Source organism: Amia ocellicauda, chromosome 23 (genome assembly GCF_036373705.1).
Source record: "Amia ocellicauda isolate fAmiCal2 chromosome 23, fAmiCal2.hap1, whole genome shotgun sequence".
Taxonomy (NCBI): Eukaryota; Metazoa; Chordata; class Actinopteri; order Amiiformes; family Amiidae; genus Amia; species Amia ocellicauda.
The window spans coordinates 18,312,879-18,333,908 of record NC_089872.1 but is presented as its reverse complement, the minus strand read 5'-3'; the positions used below and the strand labels follow the sequence as shown (position 1 = coordinate 18,333,908).

The following is a 21,030-nucleotide window of genomic DNA, read 5'->3' as shown; positions in this document are numbered from 1 at the left end:
ATCAGAGACATACATTTCGTATACCCCTTTATTGTAGCTACACAATTACAATAACTCACAATTTCATTATTCTCTCACTGAACAACAGATCAGCAATTAGATCCTGTTGTTTTTTGTTAGAGGGGGGTTATTAACCCTAACTGCACAAGATGAAGCTTCACGACAAATCATTTACAGCCACTCCTTAAACGAGAGCAGCTCCTTACCTCAGTGCAATAGCATCCTTATAAACGATTCTGTGTGAAAATGTGACTACAGGAAATCAGCTATTGATTTTTCTTTTTCTTTACATTTTTTTTTTCCTTCAGCTGCCCAAGAATGTGCTTTGCTTACAAATGAACTGACTCTCCCTGCTCTCGCTCTCTCTCTATCAGTGCACAAAAGGCAGCCAATCATTGTATTGCAATACACATATAGAGACCTCCGGGCCATTGCACAAGTCTACCTCGGCTGTAAATTACTTATTGGAAAGGAAACTGATGCCTGCATGCATTAAGCGTCTGTGAAAAAGATTGTGTTGCGGCAGAAATAGCGTGGCGGTCCTTTCCAGACCTCAAAAGAGCAGAAACTCATGCTTGCTTTGGGTTTTTTCCCCCACGTTTATGCCATGATTAGATTCTTTCACATAACAAGAAAAATGGCAGCAGCCGAGTAACACACAGTAACTGGCTTCGCTGCATCCTTCTAAATATGCACCTAGAAAAACATTTACAAATGCAGGCTCACATCATGCAGATGTTATTTATTGGAAAGATTGGCCATCAGACTTTTACAAATACGGATGCCGTAAGGATGTTATGGATCTGAGATACTGGGGAAGCAGTATGACCTGAAATTAATGATTATGTAAATAAATGCTGTGAATGCACAAACACCACTTCCTATTTGGATAAGACAACTTTTCTGACTCCTGATCTATTTCTTGTGATGTCGTAATTAAATTCCTTTATCAAACAAACATGAGTTCAAATTATAGGACCGTGAAACTCTTTGTCAAGTCTAAAAAAGTCTTCCAGTAGGGAAAAGGAAACATTTAAAATGCTCATCTTTGTATGAAGAACTTCTAACAATCTTCTCTTTGCCTCAGAGGAAATCAAGATGTTTTTATGGTCTTCCATGTCAGATCAAGGCAGAGCTATGAAGAAACCACGCTGTATGTTTTTAATGTGCGAGATACTCAGCCTTAGCTGTTGGGTATATTTCTACTTTAAAAAAGAGGGATTCTTTATTCTCGACTACCAACATGTTCTCTCCCAGGGATGTGATTACTAATATGGTGTCAAATGCAGAAAGACATTAAAGACCTGCCAGGATTTATCAAGCTGGCGATGAGTGGAGTCTGAAGTCCACAGCGCTCAACCAGAGACGGTCACAATCTCTGAACAAAATCTGGCGATAACTTTATAAATTGAACACAAGTTGAACAATCAGATAAGAAAAAAACGTGACTTTCGAAAAAGAATACAAATTCTAACATGTGCTCCGTCTTTATCCAGAGAGGTGTTTATCATCATGGTCTGTGGTTTCTAATCCTGTTCAAGATAAACCCATTAGTGTAACTTTCATTAAAGTGTTAGCGATAGGTATTTGATTACTTACCCCTTCGGCCTTCTCCTCTGTGTTGGCCAGCATCTCCTGCAGGGCGCGCACCGACAGAGACTGCTCCAGGACGAAGGTGCAGATCGACAGGTCGGGGGGGACATTCTGCAGGGAAACACGAACACAGGCCTCACCACACTGCAAACCTGACTGGGACCGAGACAGTGTTGTATACACACACTTTAATATAATACTGTACCATTTACATAACCTTAAAGCTACATGTGTTTGTTAAGCGCTGAAACTAAGTGGTGAAACACAACAAACACATAACAAGCAAATTAATCTCAGCATATTCATAGGACAATGTGGTTGATAGCCTTACTTGCTAAAACAAACTCAGTACCCATTTCTCCAGAATACATTTAATTTAATGTAAAAACAATCTCTCTCAACATGTGATTCCCACTAGGCAATTAGCAACTCATCAAACTGAGGTTCCATTCTCTAAAAATCTAATTTGTTAATGAGGACCTACCATAATTAAATAAGTCCTTTCTTGCAATATATAAACATGTTCTATCGAAGTCTTTTTCGTATTCCTCACAATCGACGGCAACTGCCTGGCCTTGCACAGACAGGGGAAGCTCAGGTACGCACACCAGAAATCGCCTGAAGCCAAGAGGACAAGGTTCCTGCACAAGCTCCCATTATCCTTTATAAGCAATAGCTTTGCCTCTTCCCGAGCCAGTGTCAAAAACTGTACAAATAAGCCTGGAGCGATTCAATGGCTCATTTGAACACGTAATACCCTCTTTTCTCCCTCACATGTGGCATACAACAGCCTTGTATCCAAAGACAGACACAAAGCTAGCAGGACTGCAATGCAATTGATCAATTGTTTTATATTTAATTGTTTACGTTGGCAAGATTGTGGTTAAATACAATTGACAGGCACATCTCTCTCTATTGGACCAGTAGGGTAGCATTGTGCTTAAAAATGAATACAGATAGGGTGTCATAATCAGCACATGTAACACTTGTCATCTTTCATCAATTCTTACCAGTGCTAGTGCTCAACAGAATCGAGGTCCTTTCGAATCTTAAATGCAAAAGATAATTCTTCTCGATTACTGACAGTGTAAGTCAGTAAGATTGAGATGTTGCGAGTATTGTGAGTCATGACAGTGTACATTGTGGTGTTTTCAAGCCCATATACAAAAAGCTTGATTGGGAATAATATTTAAACCCAGGCTAAAGGACAACCTATAATTAAAGACACATTTTACATTAAAATACAACCAAATTAGCATAAAGTGCATTGATTTTGCCTCCTTTCCTGACCATTTGGTGCCGTGCAAATGAATATGCATAAGGGATTGTACTAGGCTTAATTATATTCTACATTGGCAGTGCTTTTAAATGGTATTACCTCAGCTACCCAAATACATACTTTGGAAGCTACTGCAACCAGCTAATGAAGCCTAATTATGAAGTGGCACAGAACAGGTTATATATAGTATTTAATTCTAACGGACTAAGATCCGATTTAACTGGGGACCTGGGAAGGGGGGCACTTAAATAGAGGAGCCAAGTGCCAATTTGGTATACGCTTTTTGTCTCACCAAAGAGCCATGACACATAGCATCTCAGTACCTTGGAATTTGAGGTGGATTCCAGGAAGCAAAGTCTGTTTCCAAAGCCCTCCGCCGCCAGGCACAGCTTCTGTTGTTCCTTGTGGACAATAGCGGAGCACTGCAGCACGACCTCATCATCCTGTCGAGAAACACATGAACACCTTGTTGAAAGAGAGAGCGGATTGTTATGGTGACATTCTGTCTGGAACTGAATGTTTCTGAAAACCAACACATGAGAGCAAGAGCACAGAGAAACCCCTTTCTGAAATGCTGCAGCTGAAATTCAAGTCACAGCTCAGTGATCAACAGTGTACATATAGAATGAGAAACACACACACACACATATATATATACAAAAAGCCTTGCAAAAATATTCAGGCCTTCTCAGCTTTCACATTTTCTTGCTTTAAAGCTTGCCGCCATGACACTTTGTGGGAATTAATATGCCTTATATACACAAACAAATCCACACATTCAAAGCAAAAACGAAAAAGAAAGAAGTAAATCGATAATTAATATGAAATAAAAATGGAAACGTATTCAAAATCAATTGGTGTGGCAGACCCCACACAGCACATCCCTCCTGTCAAGCCTGGTGTGGGCATCATCATGCTATGGGGATGCTTCTCCTCAGCAGGGACTGGAAAGCTTGCTAGGATTGAAGGATGGAGCAACATACAGGCAAATACTAGAGGGAAACTTGACATATTTGCATCTGTTTGGCACATCGGCAGGGGGTTTATCAGGAAGTGCAGCACAAACACACGATCCATGTGGAAATAAGATTTTCAACTTTATGCTTTTAAGTGTATTGATTATTTCTCCTGCAAGGTGTGTACAGACAGAAGCAAATCAATAATGGCACAGAAAACTGCGATCATAAGTGAAATGCATTTTACTCTGAGGAAAAGGACATTTTCTAGCTATGTGTTGGCATAACTGTTGCACTTGACCGACTGTGCATTAAAATGAGAGATTTATTTTTCTAGTATGAAAATCAGGTATTTTACAAATCTAAAGTTGCACAGTGCTATCAACTGAAGCTGAACAATAGCCAAACAATCAGTCCAGAGCAAAATAAATAAATGTATAGACAGAGAAAGTAGTGATAGTATGACAGCACTACTGTATTCTCATTGTAGTGTTATTGTTGAAATTACAGTGAACTACACTCACCTAAAGGATTATTAGGAACACCATACTAATACTGTGTTTGACCCCCTTTCACCTTCAGAACTGCCTTAATTCTACGTGGCATTGATTCAACAAGGTGCTGAAAGCATTCTTTAGAAATGTTGGCCCATATTGATAGGATAGCATCTTGCAGTTGATGGAGATTTGTGGGATGCACATCCAGGGCACGAAGCTCCCGTTCCACCACATCCCAAAGATGCTCTATTGGGTTGAGATCTGGTGACTGTGGGGGCCAGTTTAGTACAGTGAACTCATTGTCATGTTCAAGAAACCAATTTGAAATGATTCGACCTTTGTGACATGGTGCATTATCCTGCTGGAAGTAGCCATCAGAGGATGGGTACATGGTGGTCATAAAGGGATGGACATGGTCAGAAACAATGCTCAGGTAGGCCGTGGCATTTAAACGATGCCCAATTGGCACTAAGGGGCCTAAAGTGTGCCAAGAAAACATCCCCCACACCATTACACCACCACCACCAGCCTGCACAGTGGTAACAAGGCATGATGGATCCATGTTCTCATTCTGTTTACGCCAAATTCTGACTCTACCATCTGAATGTCTCAACAGAAATCGAGACTCATCAGACCAGGCAACATTTTTCCAGTCTTCAACTGTCCAATTTTGGTGAGCTTGTGCAAATTGTAGCCTCTTTTTCCTATTTGTAGTGGAGATGAGTGGTACCCGGTGGGGTCTTCTGCTGTTGTAGCCCATCCGCCTCAAGGTTGTACGTGTTGTGGCTTCACAAATGCTTTGCTGCATACCTCGGTTGTAACGAGTGGTTATTTCAGTCAAAGTCGCTCTTCTATCAGCTTGAATCAGTCGGCCCATTCTCCTCTGACCTCTAGCATCAACAAGGCATTTTCGCCCACAGGACTGCCGCATACTGGATGTTTTTCCCTTTTCACACCATTCTTTGTAAACCCTAGAAATGGTTGTGCGTGAAAATCCCAGTAACTGAGCAGATTGTGAAATACTCAGGCCGGCACGTCTGGCACCAACAACCATGCCACGCTCAAAATTGCTTAAATCACCTTTCTTTCCCATTCAGACATTCAGTTTGGAGTTCAGGAGATTGTCTTGACCAGGACCACACCCCTAAATGCATTGAAGCAACTGCCATGTGATTGGTTGGTTAGATAATTGCATTAATGAGAAATTGAACAGGTGTTCCTAATAATGCTTTAGGTGAGTGTATGTTCTGTGTATAAAAGTACAATTATTGACTTTTAATAAATGGTTTAATTTATCTGTCCCATTTGTGCATGTGTTAAATATATTAATTTTCTGAAGAGCTGGAAACGTGTTTGTTATAACATTGTGAGAAAGATTTTATAAGAAAGGTGTCTTAGCTGCAACCATTTTTAAAATGCCAATGACTTCATTCAGTCCAACTCAGGCCTCTGTATTAATCACACAACGTTAAGAGCTCAGATAGCACTGATCATTAAATTATTATTTCTTTTAAATGCGTATGAACTTTTAATTTAGAACAAGGATTAAAGGCAATTACTACAGCAATCACACGAACAGGAAGATGAACTGCTTTGGTGTCCGTCCACACGACACGGACACTGACTTGCAGAATCAACACTTCATAAAAATCCCATTATCAGCAATAATCCCTCATACTGGCAGCCTTCCCTAACGGCGTCACGGAGACGATGGCACAGGAATTGCTTGCAGTCCTGAAGCAGAGCTGTACAATGAATTGTTTATTTCCATCTTTGCTATACACTTAGTATTCTATGAGATTACACAAAATGTTTAACTGAGGAGACATATACATATAGCCAAGCCTCCTATCCAAAAACACATTCTAAGTTAACAGGTAAAATGCAGTTTCAAAAAACAACTGTTAAATATGTGCTTGTCATCTTTACTTAAATGCAGCATCTCTGCATAATTGCTAGATCACAAATGTCTCGGTCCAAGCTGAACCAAAGTCATATCAAGTTATACAGATTTCTAGTAACAATATTCCATGATTTACAATGGCATTATGCTATGCAATTATATGTAATATAATAGCCCAAACCCTTGGAATATACAGTATACGTATATTAATTGGAAATACCGGATTTACTAGAATGTAATCTATTTATAAAAATGACCTCCTGTCCGCTACATCCGAAATTCTTCATTCATAAAATCACTGATGTCTCAAATTAATCTACGAAAAAATGAACTTGCATTTATAATATGAAGTAATATACAGAACATGTTTAAACCAGTAAGGTTCCCTGCTGTAGTTCCTTTTTAATGTACTTAGATTAACTCTTCACAATGACACTGATCGAAGCCCGGAGCGTCTCCTCTTGACACACACTAACACAACGCTCACCAAAAGTGTGTTTCTCACGGCACGTGGGCCATAGTCTCGGAAAACTAGGAGTGGAGGGGAGGGATTTTGATCTGAAAACACAGCAAGGAGACTTTTTATTATGAAAACACTGAATACCATGACCTTCAGACATCCTTTTACTGCTCGTCTTAGACCAAACAAACAATGTCAGAATTCCTAGGAGGTCCAAAGATTTCATTGGAAATTTGATCTCTGGTGAAAAATCTAATTTGACAATGTCCTTTTAAACCCCAGAGTGGTGTACTGTTCAGTCCTCAATAGGGATTATAACAAACCATGAAGCCAGGGTACTGCAGTTACTGCCAACACTGACACATTGATCCACTTTTCCGTGGACAGAGGAATCAGGCTCAATGTTCTGCACAAGCTCAGGGATTTACACCAGTACAAAGGGCTACAAATCTGCTGTACCTCCACAGAGTCCACATCAATATGCCTTATTAATCTGTTTGGCCATGCTTTATCTAATGTGTCTGTTATATATATATATATCTCTTAGAAATCAGATAATGCTTGAAAATTACACTGCAAACTGCAAAATGTATTAAACTTTGTATCCAATCCCCTGAATTATTTGCTTGTCTCTACTACTTTCTATTGGCAATCAAAAAATGTGCAGTTAGTGTTAAACTACTACTTCTACTGCTAATGTGTGAGACAGCCTGTCCGACAGCGCTGGAATCAAATTCAAATCCTTCTAAAAAATTAAAAAATATTCTAGTAGACACTTGATTACACAATAACAAAAATCCCCTGTTGAGACATTTGCAAAGTGTGGGAAAAAAGTAGCAAGCACACACAGAGAAAGTGACATTTTGTAAGCTGCTGGATCTGAAGTGATGTAATATGGTAATATCTCATGTTTCGTGGAGAGGGAGCCAAAATATATTGAAAATTCTGCAGTCAGAAGTTAATCTGTGCTTCTCAGGTCCACACTTACATAGTGCGAGACAAATCCCTGCACAATGAGTCCATTACATCTTGCATTAGGTCCATCCCTGAGTCCATTAGGTCCAGCCGATTCAGTGTAATACATAGCAATTATGGACAATAAGATGCTAATGGGTTTTTTACTACTATTTCAGAGAAAGATTAAACAGATGAGCAGCAACCAGTCTATGCATTACAGATTCAGAGTTAATCAAACTTTACACAGTGTCGTGCATGCTTCTGTTCATTTACTTTTTCCAAGATTGGAGGGGGGGTGGATCTCGGACAGAGTCAGGGGAAAGACTTATAGACTCTGCTTGTTGTGCACCAAGCCATCAGTCTTCTCATAATCACCCTGTTTGGCAAATGCTGAATTTGTTTCCGATTTACATAATATTAAGTCATTTTAAACAGCTGCTTCGATGCCAAAGAAGGATGCAGGCAAATAAGATCTACATGAATCATTCATTAGAAAATCACCGGTAACACAATTGACCTTTATGGGGCTTTCCTTCCACCAGATCAGGGCCAGTATCCCATATCTTATTACCACTGTCTTACAAATACCTGAGATACAGGGCCAACTGCTATGGGTTACTGTGTACTACAGGCAGTAACTGACAGTTCTCCTCGCCCCATAGCCCTGCAGTACACCAGTACACCAGTATGGACCTGCACATCCCAATTCAAACCCTACAATGAAGGTTCCTCCTGTTTCTACCATTAATCACCTTTCAGATCCATTTACACATTTGAGACAACAGGTGTAATGCAAAACTGAGCACATTAACATCTTGACACCTATTTTTCAATTTCCTATTACAGAAACAAATAAGCCCTGTCCACTTAATAGCACTTAATGTGGAGAATACCTTAAAGGAAAGCAATCAAAACTAAAACCCAGAAGCCAAACATGATCGGTGGGGAAGAATTGTAAGAACAAAAACCAGTGGAAATCTACAGCCTTAAACCTGTCAGTTTAACAAATAACAAATGAAGGCTCATAAAGCACAGTGAAATAATCTGAACCCTCATTCAGTAATATAGAGCCATTTTTCTGGCAGACATTAATATCCTCTTCACAGTAGCAACAGATTGGCCCTCATTCCTCCTACAATAAACTCTCAGCAAGTGAAGAGCAAATCACCAGCCTTTCACTTATTTAGAGCATCACTGACCAGACAGTGGGACAATAAGTGTGCAAAATGTGCTTGGAAGTTCGAGTAATTTATGTTTATTGCATTCGAATGGAAACATTGCACAACAAATCAAACCCCTGCTGAACGATTGGGGGAACAGCTTGAGTACCAGTGAAGAGGAAAACAAACATGGAAGACATTTGAACAGCACACTAGCTGATTGAAGAACTAAAACAAAGAGATGAATCCTGTTTGAATGTATTTTTGGAGTTAAGTCTGCTTTTCAACCTGAGTCCACGTTTCTTTTATTAGCCTTAATTACGTGATGCTTTGGAAAAGGTGTCTTGGTGTTCCAGGAGGAGATCGGTTTAGTTAAGTCACCGCGCTGGATTTGCTTCAATATCGTTCCTCACTTTACTTTTATGATGGGAAGGTATTGGAAAGCTTGCAGAGAGAAAAACAGGACAAACAAACATCCCTCACTGTCTTTTAAATATGCCTTCACCCTGAACTTCTGCCATTTGTTTTAAGAATGAGACTCACATTGTTATTCACACATTATTTACCTGCCTCGATATGGATGCCTCCAGGTCTGACATTTGTACTTCAGAGAAAAACATTTTCTATAAACATCCTGTGAGGCAGATTAACTAGAACATGTACTAGGACATAGGATGATGACTGTTGTTGTGTACTATATAATTGGTTTAATTATGAATGAGCCAATCTCCCAAAAAGCACCATACACTCATACAACGGTCAGATTAGGTATTCAACCCCTTTGAGGTTTGTTTTTTCGCCCTACAGTGAGGCTTTCTACGCCATGGACACATTTTAACGCAGACTGCAGTCTCGCTCGATAATTATGTATACCCCCCACCCCCCGAGCTCTTCTAACACCATGAATCAAAACCTGGCACGCTCCCTGCTACACTTGTCTGATAAAGTCGGGCCTCAATTTACGATGCAGGCCGTGCCAGAGGGGGTTTACTGCTTCGGCCTCACAGCGAGCACGCGTGATGGGCGATTGCCTTCGCCGGAGTCTCCCTATCCAGGGCCGCTGCGGAGATAACGGACACACCAGGGTGCGCAGGGACTGTGCCGTGCGCCACTGCTGCAGGCGGCTCTTCAACTGGGACAAATTAAGGGACTTCCAATTACAAGCCTGCGATTAATTGAACTAACAATAGCGACTGGACCCTTTTCAAGTCATGCAGCTACAGTGTGGGCAGCTGCCTCTGCTGCAAGGGGAACGGAAGGGATTTTCTCAAAGCAACACACAGAGCCATACACCAGAAATATCTATTGGCTAGACAATACCTATTCACAGAAAACACAAGGTGTGATCGAACACCAACACGATTTTATCTGGCTGTGGTACCTTTGCTAATAATTGTGTAGGACTGCATATTGTGCTGCCACATCACTAAAATAGTTTACTGAATGTATACCCATACCGGAGGCTACAATCGTTTCAAAAAGAGCTGCATTTGCCAGCTATGCCAATCACCGAGCACCTCAAATGAACTGCAATCAATGTAAGTTTCCTGGAAATTATTTTCTTCTCCTGCAAGATCTTAAAAACGTTTAAGACTGAGCTTTGCTTTCAGAGAAGCTAAATATGGCTTTCAATGTAGTTTAACAAGTGATTTCTGCTTTTCTCAATGATGATGGTAGGTGCGTTTTAGCCGAACCTTAGTCTTCCCCAGGGGTTTTCTAACTGGTCCTGGAGTATCCCCTGCCCTGCTGGTTTTTGTTCCAACCTAGGTTTTAATTACTTAATTGAATGGTGTATTGCTTTGTTAGGTCAATTAAGGATTCAATTAAGCAATTAAGACCTCAGTTGGAACAAAAACCAGCAGGGCAGGGGGTACTGCAGGACCGGTTTGAAAACCACTGGTCTTCCCAACACCAACATTTCAAGTAAGGCTCTTGCACATCTACATCCGATCCAGGAAAATCAGTAGAAAACTCAGCCCTAACTTTTTTAAGGGGGACTCTAGGTCTAACCCAAGCCCAGACCAAAATATAGCTCTAATTTTATGGCTACATTACATTTTGGAGCATAATTTAGTCCCTTGACTAAATTACTTGAAATGCCTTAAAATAGCCTTCACCCCACTGTGCCAATGTATGTCGCTGTGCTGTCATGTGGTTCAAAGCCACATTGTGTTCAAGGCCCGTCACTGAAGGATAAACACTCTCTGATAGATTGCCTTGGCAATAAATCACATTTTATTGTGCTTTCCTTCCACCAGATCAGGGCCAGTATCCCATATCTTATTACCACTGTCTTACAAATACCTGAGATACAGGGCCAACTGCTCTTCTGATGTCTGCTACAGACTTACAATTAACACAGGAGCCCAAACTCACCTTTAAAGACGAACCTTTAAGTGAAGCCTGCAATTGATTTACTTCTCCTAAGATAATATTGGACCTATGAGGTCATTCCCTGCCACCAACATCCTGTACCTCATTCAAAATTCATCAATTGATGGGGTAAAACTCTTGAAACTACTGGCAGGTACATGCTTATGCCCTTTCTGTGACCCCTTTCCAAAGAATACTCCAGGCCATCTGCCTAACTGTGACAATTATCAAAGGAAAAGGGCTAAGAGAAACATAATAGCTGATGCATGCAGTGCACATGAAAATCTCACAAGTCCCCTGGCTTCACATCACCTGAGGTATTCCTTTGAAAGGATCTCTAATTGAAGGTTTACAATTATGAAAGTGTCACTTGTGGAGGCAGAAGTCTTTGGATCTCTTCAGGCCATATGGATTTCAATCAAGCGCCCACAGAAGGAAAGAGACAGAGGATAAAACTCTGGCATGGCACTGCAATCCGTCTCGAACACCATGAAGCATGGTACATTTACAAGTTGTGGTTCAAGAAACTGTCAAACTGAAGAATGATCATCTATAGAGAGAATCAAAAACACAGCACAGCCTTCTGGAGCTTTGGTCTTGGCCCTGTCATCTATGAAAAGAAGTCCTTTTGAAATTAAAACCTAGAAATAACTCAGACATAAACCTGTGTGCTTGTCTTGTTCATATGTTGCCGCTGCTCCTTTTGAGAATAGTTCTGGAGTATTGATCTAGTTCCTTCTTCACTTCTCGTCGTGAGAGACTGCTCACTCGCATGATTAGACCCTGTTATTTATTTATACACTCACTGTAATCACCCACTACCTGTTTGTATTTAACATTGTTCGAAACAAGTACAGAAAACACAAACATCACATCAGGCAACTTTCCTGTTAATGAAACCCACAGTGAGATCACTCCGTTCGCCAGCCTCATGAGAAAGCAGCATGATGTACTGTTTGCTGATTGTGATAAATTACCTCTCCCTGTGATCCCTGTAATCTGCTTGTCCTGGAGGTGCCTGAAACTGCTGGTACCAAAGCATTATTAACTGAACTTGTTAGATAATGAAAGGTAAATTCCTGATTTTGAACCATTAACAGATCTGTTTATTGGACTATAAGTGAGAACCGAGTCTTGTTCTCTTTCAAGATCTTAATAATTATAATTTAGTTCTAGAATTGGATTTTTAAACTTCTCGTTTCCACCGATCGAGTCTTGTGTCCTGTGGACACCGTAATGTGTGGTGTGGGGTGATGTAAAATGTTCTGCCTCTGCTTAATATCCCATAGTAACCACAATCTGTGTAGACCTCAAACTGCAACGATATGCATTAATGTTCACAAATGTGTTTATTTTAAGATATAATTAGATCAAATACACATGTTTGGGATATAGAGAATGGTTTGGTTATGGTTATGGTTTTGAAATGTTCTCCTCAGAAAACCTGTTTCACATGCTGGCCACTCCACCTACCAACAAAGTACAAAGTAGTCCAGTATTGCTTTAAGAAGACACCAGAGTCCCAGATTTATATCTGTTCTCCATTTCTAATATTGAATTATAATCCCATCACTTTCTTGCATGTGTGTTTTCCACAGGGGATTACATGACCCTTTATTTAACGTGACCTACATGCAATAGAACCAATAGTCCCATAACGCCCTGAAATCCAGGAAGAAGCTACAGAATTACAATTCTACAGGGACAACACAGTCTCTTCCTGTAGACGTATGTAATCCATACAGGTGTCTGCTGCTAGAAGAAAGAGGATGTGATTTAAATTCACACACTATGTTGTTCTATGCTTTCTGCTAAGCATCATATATAATCAATATTAATCACTGCCTTTCAGAGTTAATTATCTAATTTCAACAGTATATTGGTAACCAGTGGTATGAGTCTCCTACCTCTCTATAACCCTTACTCAAGGCAAACCTCACAAGGCATTACTATGTCCAATTCATTTGTGAAACCTACAGTAAGTGCACTCGGTCTGAGCCAGAGAAAGTGCAGAGTACCGGGAAAGGTCTGATTATTTAATTATGGTTGCGCGCGGGGGCGCCATGTCGTGGCAATGGGTTCAACAAAGCGGATGCCGTATAAAGATTATAACCACTATTCCTCAACCGATAATCTGAGAGTGACAAAATTTAATTTGTGTTTTAATCTGCATTTTATACCAAAGAACATTGCACAACATTCCCAACAGGCATGACAGCTGTCGCAAAACATGTATATTTGCCATTTTGGGAGAGCCTCTGGGATATTATTATTATTATTATTATTTTTATTTCTTGGCAGACGCCCTTATCCAGGGCGACTTACAACATAAGTGCAAAAATACAGTTAAGTACAAGGCATCAATCATTACAAATTAAATTTAGCTAAAACATAGTAATATTACAGATATCCAAAAGCAGACGTGTCCAGCTACGAAGGAACTTTGAGAGGAAGGTCCAAACATAGACCAACACGGCAGCGCCAGTGCCTACAAACCTAGGCATGAGACACAGTGGTGCAAGAAGGAGACGTTTTTATTCTATGAACAGGAACTGGAGAGAGAGTCGAGACAATTAAAGCCTTCACACTCGTAAAGAGACTGTCAACGGCTACGTTTTGGTAAATTCCTCTTGTTCATGTACTTTTCCTAATGTATAGGTCGGTATAATGCTACTTCTTAAGTATACATGTGAAAAACTCCCAACCATTCACAGGCAATGTAAAATCAATACCTCAGGAGTGATTTCAAAAAGCCAATTTTTTTAATTCTGCTGGCAAGTACTAAGGGTTAAGGGCTTCTGACACACAAGTCTCCAGTACTGTATTTCACAGCTCCGATCTATGAAGGATTTCTCCTAACAAGTACACGTTAACGTCACCGCGAAGCTCAGACAGTGAAACATAATAACTAAGCTGCCGGTCAAAGGCTTCTGGAGCTTCCTGCCAAAGTAATCCCTTCACATATTTCCAACATCAAAATAAGTGCTATGAAACAAAATACTTGAAAGAACCAAATTAAATAATGACATTTCACCACGTCCTGGTGTGGAGAAGGCATATCGGCCTAAGTATCCGTTACAGGCAGTTTCTTTAATCGTTTCTGACTCATGGAAGGACAAGGGAATCACCGATTGCACTATCCACAATTCATATGATAAATCAAGTCTTTCCAGATTTTTTCAGTACCCAAACAAAGCTTTAGGCTTTTTAATAAACATAGGAAACAACTTGAAATAATCACTGAGAGTTTATGTAACAGGATGTAAGGTGAGTAACAAAAGGAAGCACGAGAATTTAAATTTTTCATCAGTAAGCAATCTTTCCGATATTAAAAAGGGAATACATTTGCCCTTCATATTAAAAAAAGAAAAATTAGATAGTGTTTTGTTTCACTCTTCCTTTCCTGAAAAGACCTGGCTTTGGTTCGTCTGTGTTTATCTGAGAACCAATTTTCAATTATATAGGCGTTGAAAATTAATTATTTAATGGATGTGCAAATGTTTTAGTATTATTTGTAAGCAATGTACATCTGTACTCTAAAACACTTACAGTCAAACTGTAATGGGTTGGGCTGCACCCTATGAACTAGACTGCAAGGGGGTGGGGGGAGAGTTAAATGAGGCCATGTTTCCACCTCTCCCTGTTCGCCACGATGAAAAACATCTTCTCCGCCGTGCCGCTGATCCCCGCAGTGCTTTGTGAGCGCAAGGCCGCACGCTGGTTGTATCATAATGCAGATGGAAGGAACGGTCGTCAATATGCCAGTTAGTCTTTGGCCGGTATTGACAGAAGAGCCAGTATCCGCAGTGACAGTGGGAAAGTGATGAGGTCATTGGCCGGAGCTCGGCAAAGCGGCTGCAGGACGGTGGCTCTATGCCGGACGGCTGGCTGAGTCTCTGTTTCAAAGGGGATCCTGTTGATTTCCCGTTTCAAAATGCTTGACCCGGAGGCCGCACCTCGTAATTCCATCATGAAAAGCAACGTGATTTTACATCAGTGAACTGTCATGATGAAAAGATGAAAAGTAAAGGGAAAAAGCTACAAGTAAGCCATTGTGCAGCACTGAAGAGTATGTTGGCAATTAGAAATAAACAAGTGTTTTTGTTTTAAAAAGCCACAAAATCTACCACAGGTACATGCTATGAGGAGTACATGTCGTTCCCTCGTGAATTGAATACTAATGGGTTACTACAATGGAGACAATGGATGTGAAACCTATATAAGCACTGTGATAAACAGATAACAACGAGACCCTCTTAAAATGGCAAGCTGCCTTTATTCCATTATGTAAAATAGGTGCTGTGCAGTAGGCCACCAAAAACACAGTGGGATACTATTTTATTGGTGTGAAAAAACATGTGCCGCACACCCTTTACATTAGAGTGAAAACAACATTATCATCCAGCCACTGCAGGCCGAAAGAGACGTCTGAGAATTGAACAGACACCACTGAGCTCCAATAGCGGCCTTGTAATCCGATTTACATTATGATTGTGTAACCTTGCCGTACATGTACATGTTATTATTGGAAAGTAGTCTAATCTACTGGAGCTGAGAAGCCTGTCTTACGCTGGTGTACACAAACAGGGTAGCCTGGAGCTTAGAGTGGAGGACAAGGAGCCAGGGAAAGCAGGGAGCACGTCCCTACACAGACACAGTGTGATAGTATTCCCTTCTGCCAGCCCCTGTGGGCAGACGTGTCTCGGTATAAATCTGCAGAGTGCGCAGATCGCAGCGCACACGTGTGAAGCCAGTACTGCTCCACAACATGCACCAGCACTTCAACTCCCTTGTAATGGATAAAGCATTCACAACGGGATATGCAACACAGGTGCGAAGTTAGTAACAAGCCACTCGACAAAACAAACCTGTGCACAGGTGACTAGATTGGCCTTCTAGTCTTTTGACCTTTTGCCCTCCTCTTCTCCACTGCATATGCAGCATTGTAATCAGTACTGTCTGGTCCCTCAATGCAAATGAAAAGTTGACTCCTAATAATTGCATATCACATCATTGCATACACTGTTTTATTGCAGAGCAAACAGACGGTGCAATGTCAAAATGCATTGTTTTTAATGCTAACAGTTAAATTATTAAAAGCATATCGTTTTGATTCAAAATTTTGATTAGTGTGGTACCATTCATAATTTCAAAATGCACTTTACACCTGATAATTGCATAGTGTTGTTCACTACAAAACAGTTCACAATTTATAGAAAATACTTTTTGCATAATTATGTGACGCAGCACAACTGACTTGCTATTCCCACATAGTCTGGCTCCCTGCCTCTATAAAACAGGGAAGCACTGCTCTTGCTGCTGTTGGGTAGGCAGGAGGTAGGGTTGCCACCTGTTCCGTAATCCAGAGCAAAATGTTGTGTTCCGTTTTGAATTTCCATACCTGAGTGACAGAAGTAACACCACAGTTGGGAACAACAATGAAACGTTTTATTCTTGGTAAACTTTCCAGAGAGTAAGTCGTTAAATTGCAAGCACGCACGGTTAGCTCTCTACTCTGTGTCCTAAGTCTGCGCAGACTTTTCACATACTCTGCGACGAAACTGTCCAAGCTCGGCGTCTGCATGAACGCAGCCCAGCGTTGCCAGTTCCTTTCCTTGATTTCCCCGCTAAACTGGTCCTAAAAATCCCCTAAATCAAAACCTTTCCTCCCAGCTTCCAGAGTGAGGTCCGGGGGGGGGGGATGATGAAGTGATGAAGTCCGGGGAGGGGGGGCGACGCAGCTTGTTTGTCAGCTCATCAGTAAAAGAGCATGCATGTTTTAGTGGTGTATGTATACATTAAAACAATTTCTATGTGATCAATGCATTTGTAATTGCTGGCAAGGAAATACATAACACATGTGTTTTACATGTGTATTTCTCTCAAAACACACATTAAATGTATTTTGAAATCCAGTGTAAATATGATATTATACGCAAAGAAAGAGTTGTAATGAATTTGATCGATATGTGAGTTTTTAAGCATTAAGTATCCCAACAATGAGCAAGAATGACGATTTGTACTAATGAAACATTACAATCTATGGCAAAAAAAGAAAAGACATATCTGTTCAACTGTAACACTTTTTGACCTCATATTTTACTTTTAGTACATTTTAGTCATCAGAAATTTAAAGGCTTTACCCCCCCCATTATTTTTTTGGTTTCTAAAGGTGGCAAGCCTAGCAGGAGAGGACTGAGAGTGAGTACAGAAGCAGACCCAGACCAGTTAGGTTTTGTATGGTCTGTTTTGTTTACGCAAGCGCACTGCAGAATAAATCAGCACTTTTGCACCACATGCCCGCCTCAGAGCCGTGCTGTGCTGGATCGACCCCCAGCTACGCACTTTATTTATTTAAGTGAGCATGCACCCGTGTGGCCGTAAAAAGCCGATCCTGATCAAACAGCAGTGTACACGTCACAATATCGATGCGGATCAAAGCGGCAGCCTTGCGAGTCGCTCTGAGAGACAGCTACAGCGGCCAATCGCAATCGCGATATCGGTGAACAGGCGGGTTTTTGAAAGACAGAAATCGCATCCAATCGGAGTGGCGAATGATAAGACTGCCCCTCCTTTTCAGGGCGGGACTATTCAGAGTAGCCAATGAGCGAGGCGTTCTGAGTGGGTATAAAAACAGCCGCAGCGCCCGGTGAGTCATTAAAAAGGAGAGTTTTAGCGGTTTGTCGTCGGGGTTAATCAGTTAGTACACGAATTAAACATGAGGGAGATCGTGCATCTTCAGGCCGGACAGTGCGGCAACCAGATCGGCGCCAAGGTCCGTATTAAAGCAGCTTATAATAACCGAGAAACATGGCTTTTATATTAAACCAACGTATAATAACTGCCCCACATGAGTTTTAATCCAAGCCTGAACTTCTGAAAGGTAACACCACAGCGAGCAGGTAACAGAGGGGGAAGTGAGGTAAAAAATTCAAACATTCAAATTTACAGAATAGACAATCACAATTATGAGTATTTTTACATTTTTAAAAGCTAATTTATTGGAAAATTACATCTCATCAATCCCTAGCAATGCAGGGTTCAATCCGAAGTTTTTAATTCAACGGTCGGCTGTATCTCGCTTCTGATATGTCTGTAGAAAAATGATAATAATAACAGTAATAATAATAATAATAATAATCGACACCAGACTAACGATATTAAAACCGTTGATCCGTCGCGCGGGAGCGAGCCGGCGTGCACGCGCCATCGAACACCGCGCCGCGTCCCCTGGTCTCCATGGCAACCGAGAGCACGGCCTCTTCCACGCCACGCGGCAATTAGGCTTAATTGCCTCAGAGTGACGTCAGTGTCTAGAAAATTGCAGTATTAGCAGACTGTACATGATGTTCACAGAGCAGGGCAGGTTTTGAAAGTGAAGTTGAACTGAAGGAGACTTGCAGTGCGCATGATTTTTATTCCCCCCTCTCTCTCTCTGGCATTTTCCATTCTCTCCATTTGGTTTGGCAAAATAGCACATTTTTATTCTAGATCATTCCGTCCTGCCGTTTGCCGATATTAGACTGTGACGCCCATGTGTGCGACTCTCTCTCCGTGTCTGCAGTTCTGGGAGGTGATCAGTGATGAGCATGGGATCGACCCGACCGGCACCTACCACGGGGACAGCGACCTGCAGCTGGAGCGCATCAACGTATACTACAACGAGGCGTCCGGTGAGCCCGCCGGCACCGCACTGTCCTGGTTAAAACCCGACTGCAGTCCATCAGTAAAATGGCTGTTTCTATTTGGCAGATTGTTTAAATCAATCTAATTTCCATTCTTCCATTTCCAGGTGGCAAGTATGTGCCGCGTGCTGTCCTAGTGGACCTGGAACCGGGGACCATGGACTCGGTGCGCTCGGGGCCCTTCGGCCAGATCTTCAGGCCCGACAGCTTCGTGTTCGGTAAGAGCTCCTCACGCAGGCCTGCCGTCAGAGTCCTGTCGATGTGTCTGTGCAGCGAGCTTCATGCTCTTATTGTGCTCCTCTTGTTGCTCGACACTGTGTGACACTCGGTCAGTGTCTTCACTTCAGTACTACACTGTGTCCACAGGCCAGAGCGGCGCCGGGAACAACTGGGCCAAGGGCCACTACACCGAGGGGGCAGAGCTGGTGGACTCTGTGCTGGACGTGGTGCGGAAGGAGGCGGAGAACTGCGACTGCCTGCAGGGCTTCCAGCTCACCCACTCTCTGGGCGGTGGCACGGGCTCGGGCATGGGCACCCTGCTGATCAGCAAGATCCGGGAGGAGTACCCAGACCGCATCATGAGCACCTTCAGCGTGGTGCCCTCGCCGAAGGTGTCGGACACCGTGGTGGAGCCCTACAACGCCACGCTGTCAGTGCACCAGCTGGTGGAGAACACCGACTCCACCTACTGTATCGACAATGAGGCGCTCTACGACATCTGCTTCCGCACGCTGAAGCTCACCACGCCCACCTACGGGGACCTCAACCACCTAGTCTCGGCCACCATGAGCGGCATCACCACCTGCCTGCGCTTCCCTGGGCAGCTCAATGCCGACCTGCGCAAGCTGGCCGTCAACATGGTGCCCTTCCCCCGGCTGCACTTCTTCATGCCGGGCTTCGCACCGCTCACCAGCCGGGGCAGCCAGCAGTACCGCGCCCTCACCGTGCCAGAGCTCACGCAGCAGATGTTCGACGCCAAGAACATGATGGCGGCCTGCGACCCGCGGCATGGCCGCTACCTCACCGTGGCGGCCATCTTCCGCGGCCGCATGTCCATGAAGGAGGTGGAGGAGCAGATGCTGAACGTGCAGAACAAGAACAGCTCCTACTTCGTGGAGTGGATCCCCAACAACGTGAAGACAGCCGTGTGCGACATCCCACCCCGCGGCCTCAAGATGGCCGCCACCTTCATCGGCAACAGCACGGCCATCCAGGAGCTGTTCAAGCGCATCTCGGAGCAGTTCACCGCCATGTTCCGCCGCAAGGCCTTCCTGCACTGGTACACCGGCGAGGGCATGGACGAGATGGAGTTCACCGAGGCCGAGAGCAACATGAACGACCTGGTGTCCGAGTACCAGCAGTACCAGGATGCCACGGTCGAGGAGGAGGGCGAGTTCGAAGAGGAGGAAGGTGAGGAGCTGGCCTGAGCTGCGGGGTCAATGCATGCCACGCCTTGTGTTCAATTTGTTGAGTTCAGTTTTATTCCAAAGTTTGTGTTATAGTAATAGTTCCAAGCTGTGCAGTGGCGTGCAGCAGTTGTCTGTGCAGACTGTTTGTGTTGCCGTGCTGTTTCACTCGTTGTGTACAGAAAGCACCTGCAAATAAATCCCGTTTGATCAAGGCTGTCCCTTCATTCCAGGTCGTCTGCTGGGGGCTGGTATTGAGCACCTCCCAGGTCTTCTATACTGTAAACCGATACAGTCCAGTGCAGTCAGTAATGGTGAGGGTGTTCATCATGCAAACCTGGTACCCAGTGTGTGAGGAGAGCAGGGCACACCTGGCTGGCTCTGGGGTCAGAGAGGGAACGGTTGTGGTCCTGCGTTCAGATGGTTGTCTTTGACTGGGAACTGGAGACGAGCCGATCCAGGACTGAGCACTGCGTTCATGCTGCCAAGGCGGACGTGACGTCAGTGAAGAGGCCGGGTCTCCTCCAGCACAGCTGAGCAATTGTTAGCAGCGTTTTTACAGCAAAGCTGTGGCCCTGCTAATGCGCACTGGCACTGCTAATCGTGTTAAAACGCATTGGGTTACGCGTGAGAGATCAAATGAGTTTTTGATAGAGCTCTGTTCTAAAGGACTCATTTAATATATACATATTAAGTTTGGGCTTGAATTAAGATACATAGAACTTTAAATTGCATGTACCTAAAATGACACAACAGATTAT

The 21,030-nt window shown here is 42.7% G+C and overlaps 2 protein-coding genes across 7 annotated transcripts in view; one reads left to right on the top strand and one right to left on the bottom strand.

The window, feature by feature from the left end:
* ryr2a (ryanodine receptor 2a (cardiac)) overlaps positions 1-21,030 on the bottom strand; it is a 139,747-nt gene that overhangs the window by 80,245 nt on the left and 38,472 nt on the right. For all 6 annotated transcript variants that reach the window (XM_066696606.1, XM_066696608.1, XM_066696609.1 and 3 more), the window contains exons 2-3: positions 3,196-3,315; positions 1,600-1,704 (exon numbers count right to left, since the gene is read on the bottom strand). In XM_066696606.1, coding sequence (XP_066552703.1) covers positions 1,600-1,704; positions 3,196-3,315 — 225 coding nt within the window. The remainder of the gene's footprint in view (positions 1-1,599; positions 1,705-3,195; positions 3,316-21,030) is intronic.
* On the top strand, positions 17,877-20,483 carry LOC136719119 (tubulin beta-4B chain-like). The gene is made up of 4 exons (XM_066696958.1): positions 17,877-17,953; positions 18,743-18,851; positions 18,971-19,081; positions 19,230-20,483. Exons 1-4 carry the CDS (start codon positions 17,897-17,899, stop codon positions 20,288-20,290), a joined length of 1,338 nt encoding a protein of 445 aa, XP_066553055.1. The 5' UTR covers positions 17,877-17,896; the 3' UTR covers positions 20,291-20,483.

Bases quoted from the DNA above. Each gene is read 5' to 3' on its own strand.
- LOC136719119 (XM_066696958.1), top strand. From the start codon at position 17,897: ATGAGGGAGATCGTGCATCTTCAGGCCGGACAGTGCGGCAACCAGATC. The intron at 17,954-18,742 runs GTCCGTATTAAA...CCGTGTCTGCAG, and splicing joins GCAACCAGATCGGCGCCAAG to TTCTGGGAGGTGATCAGTGA. The intron at 19,082-19,229 runs GTAAGAGCTCCT...CTGTGTCCACAG, and splicing joins GCCCGACAGCTTCGTGTTCG to GCCAGAGCGGCGCCGGGAAC.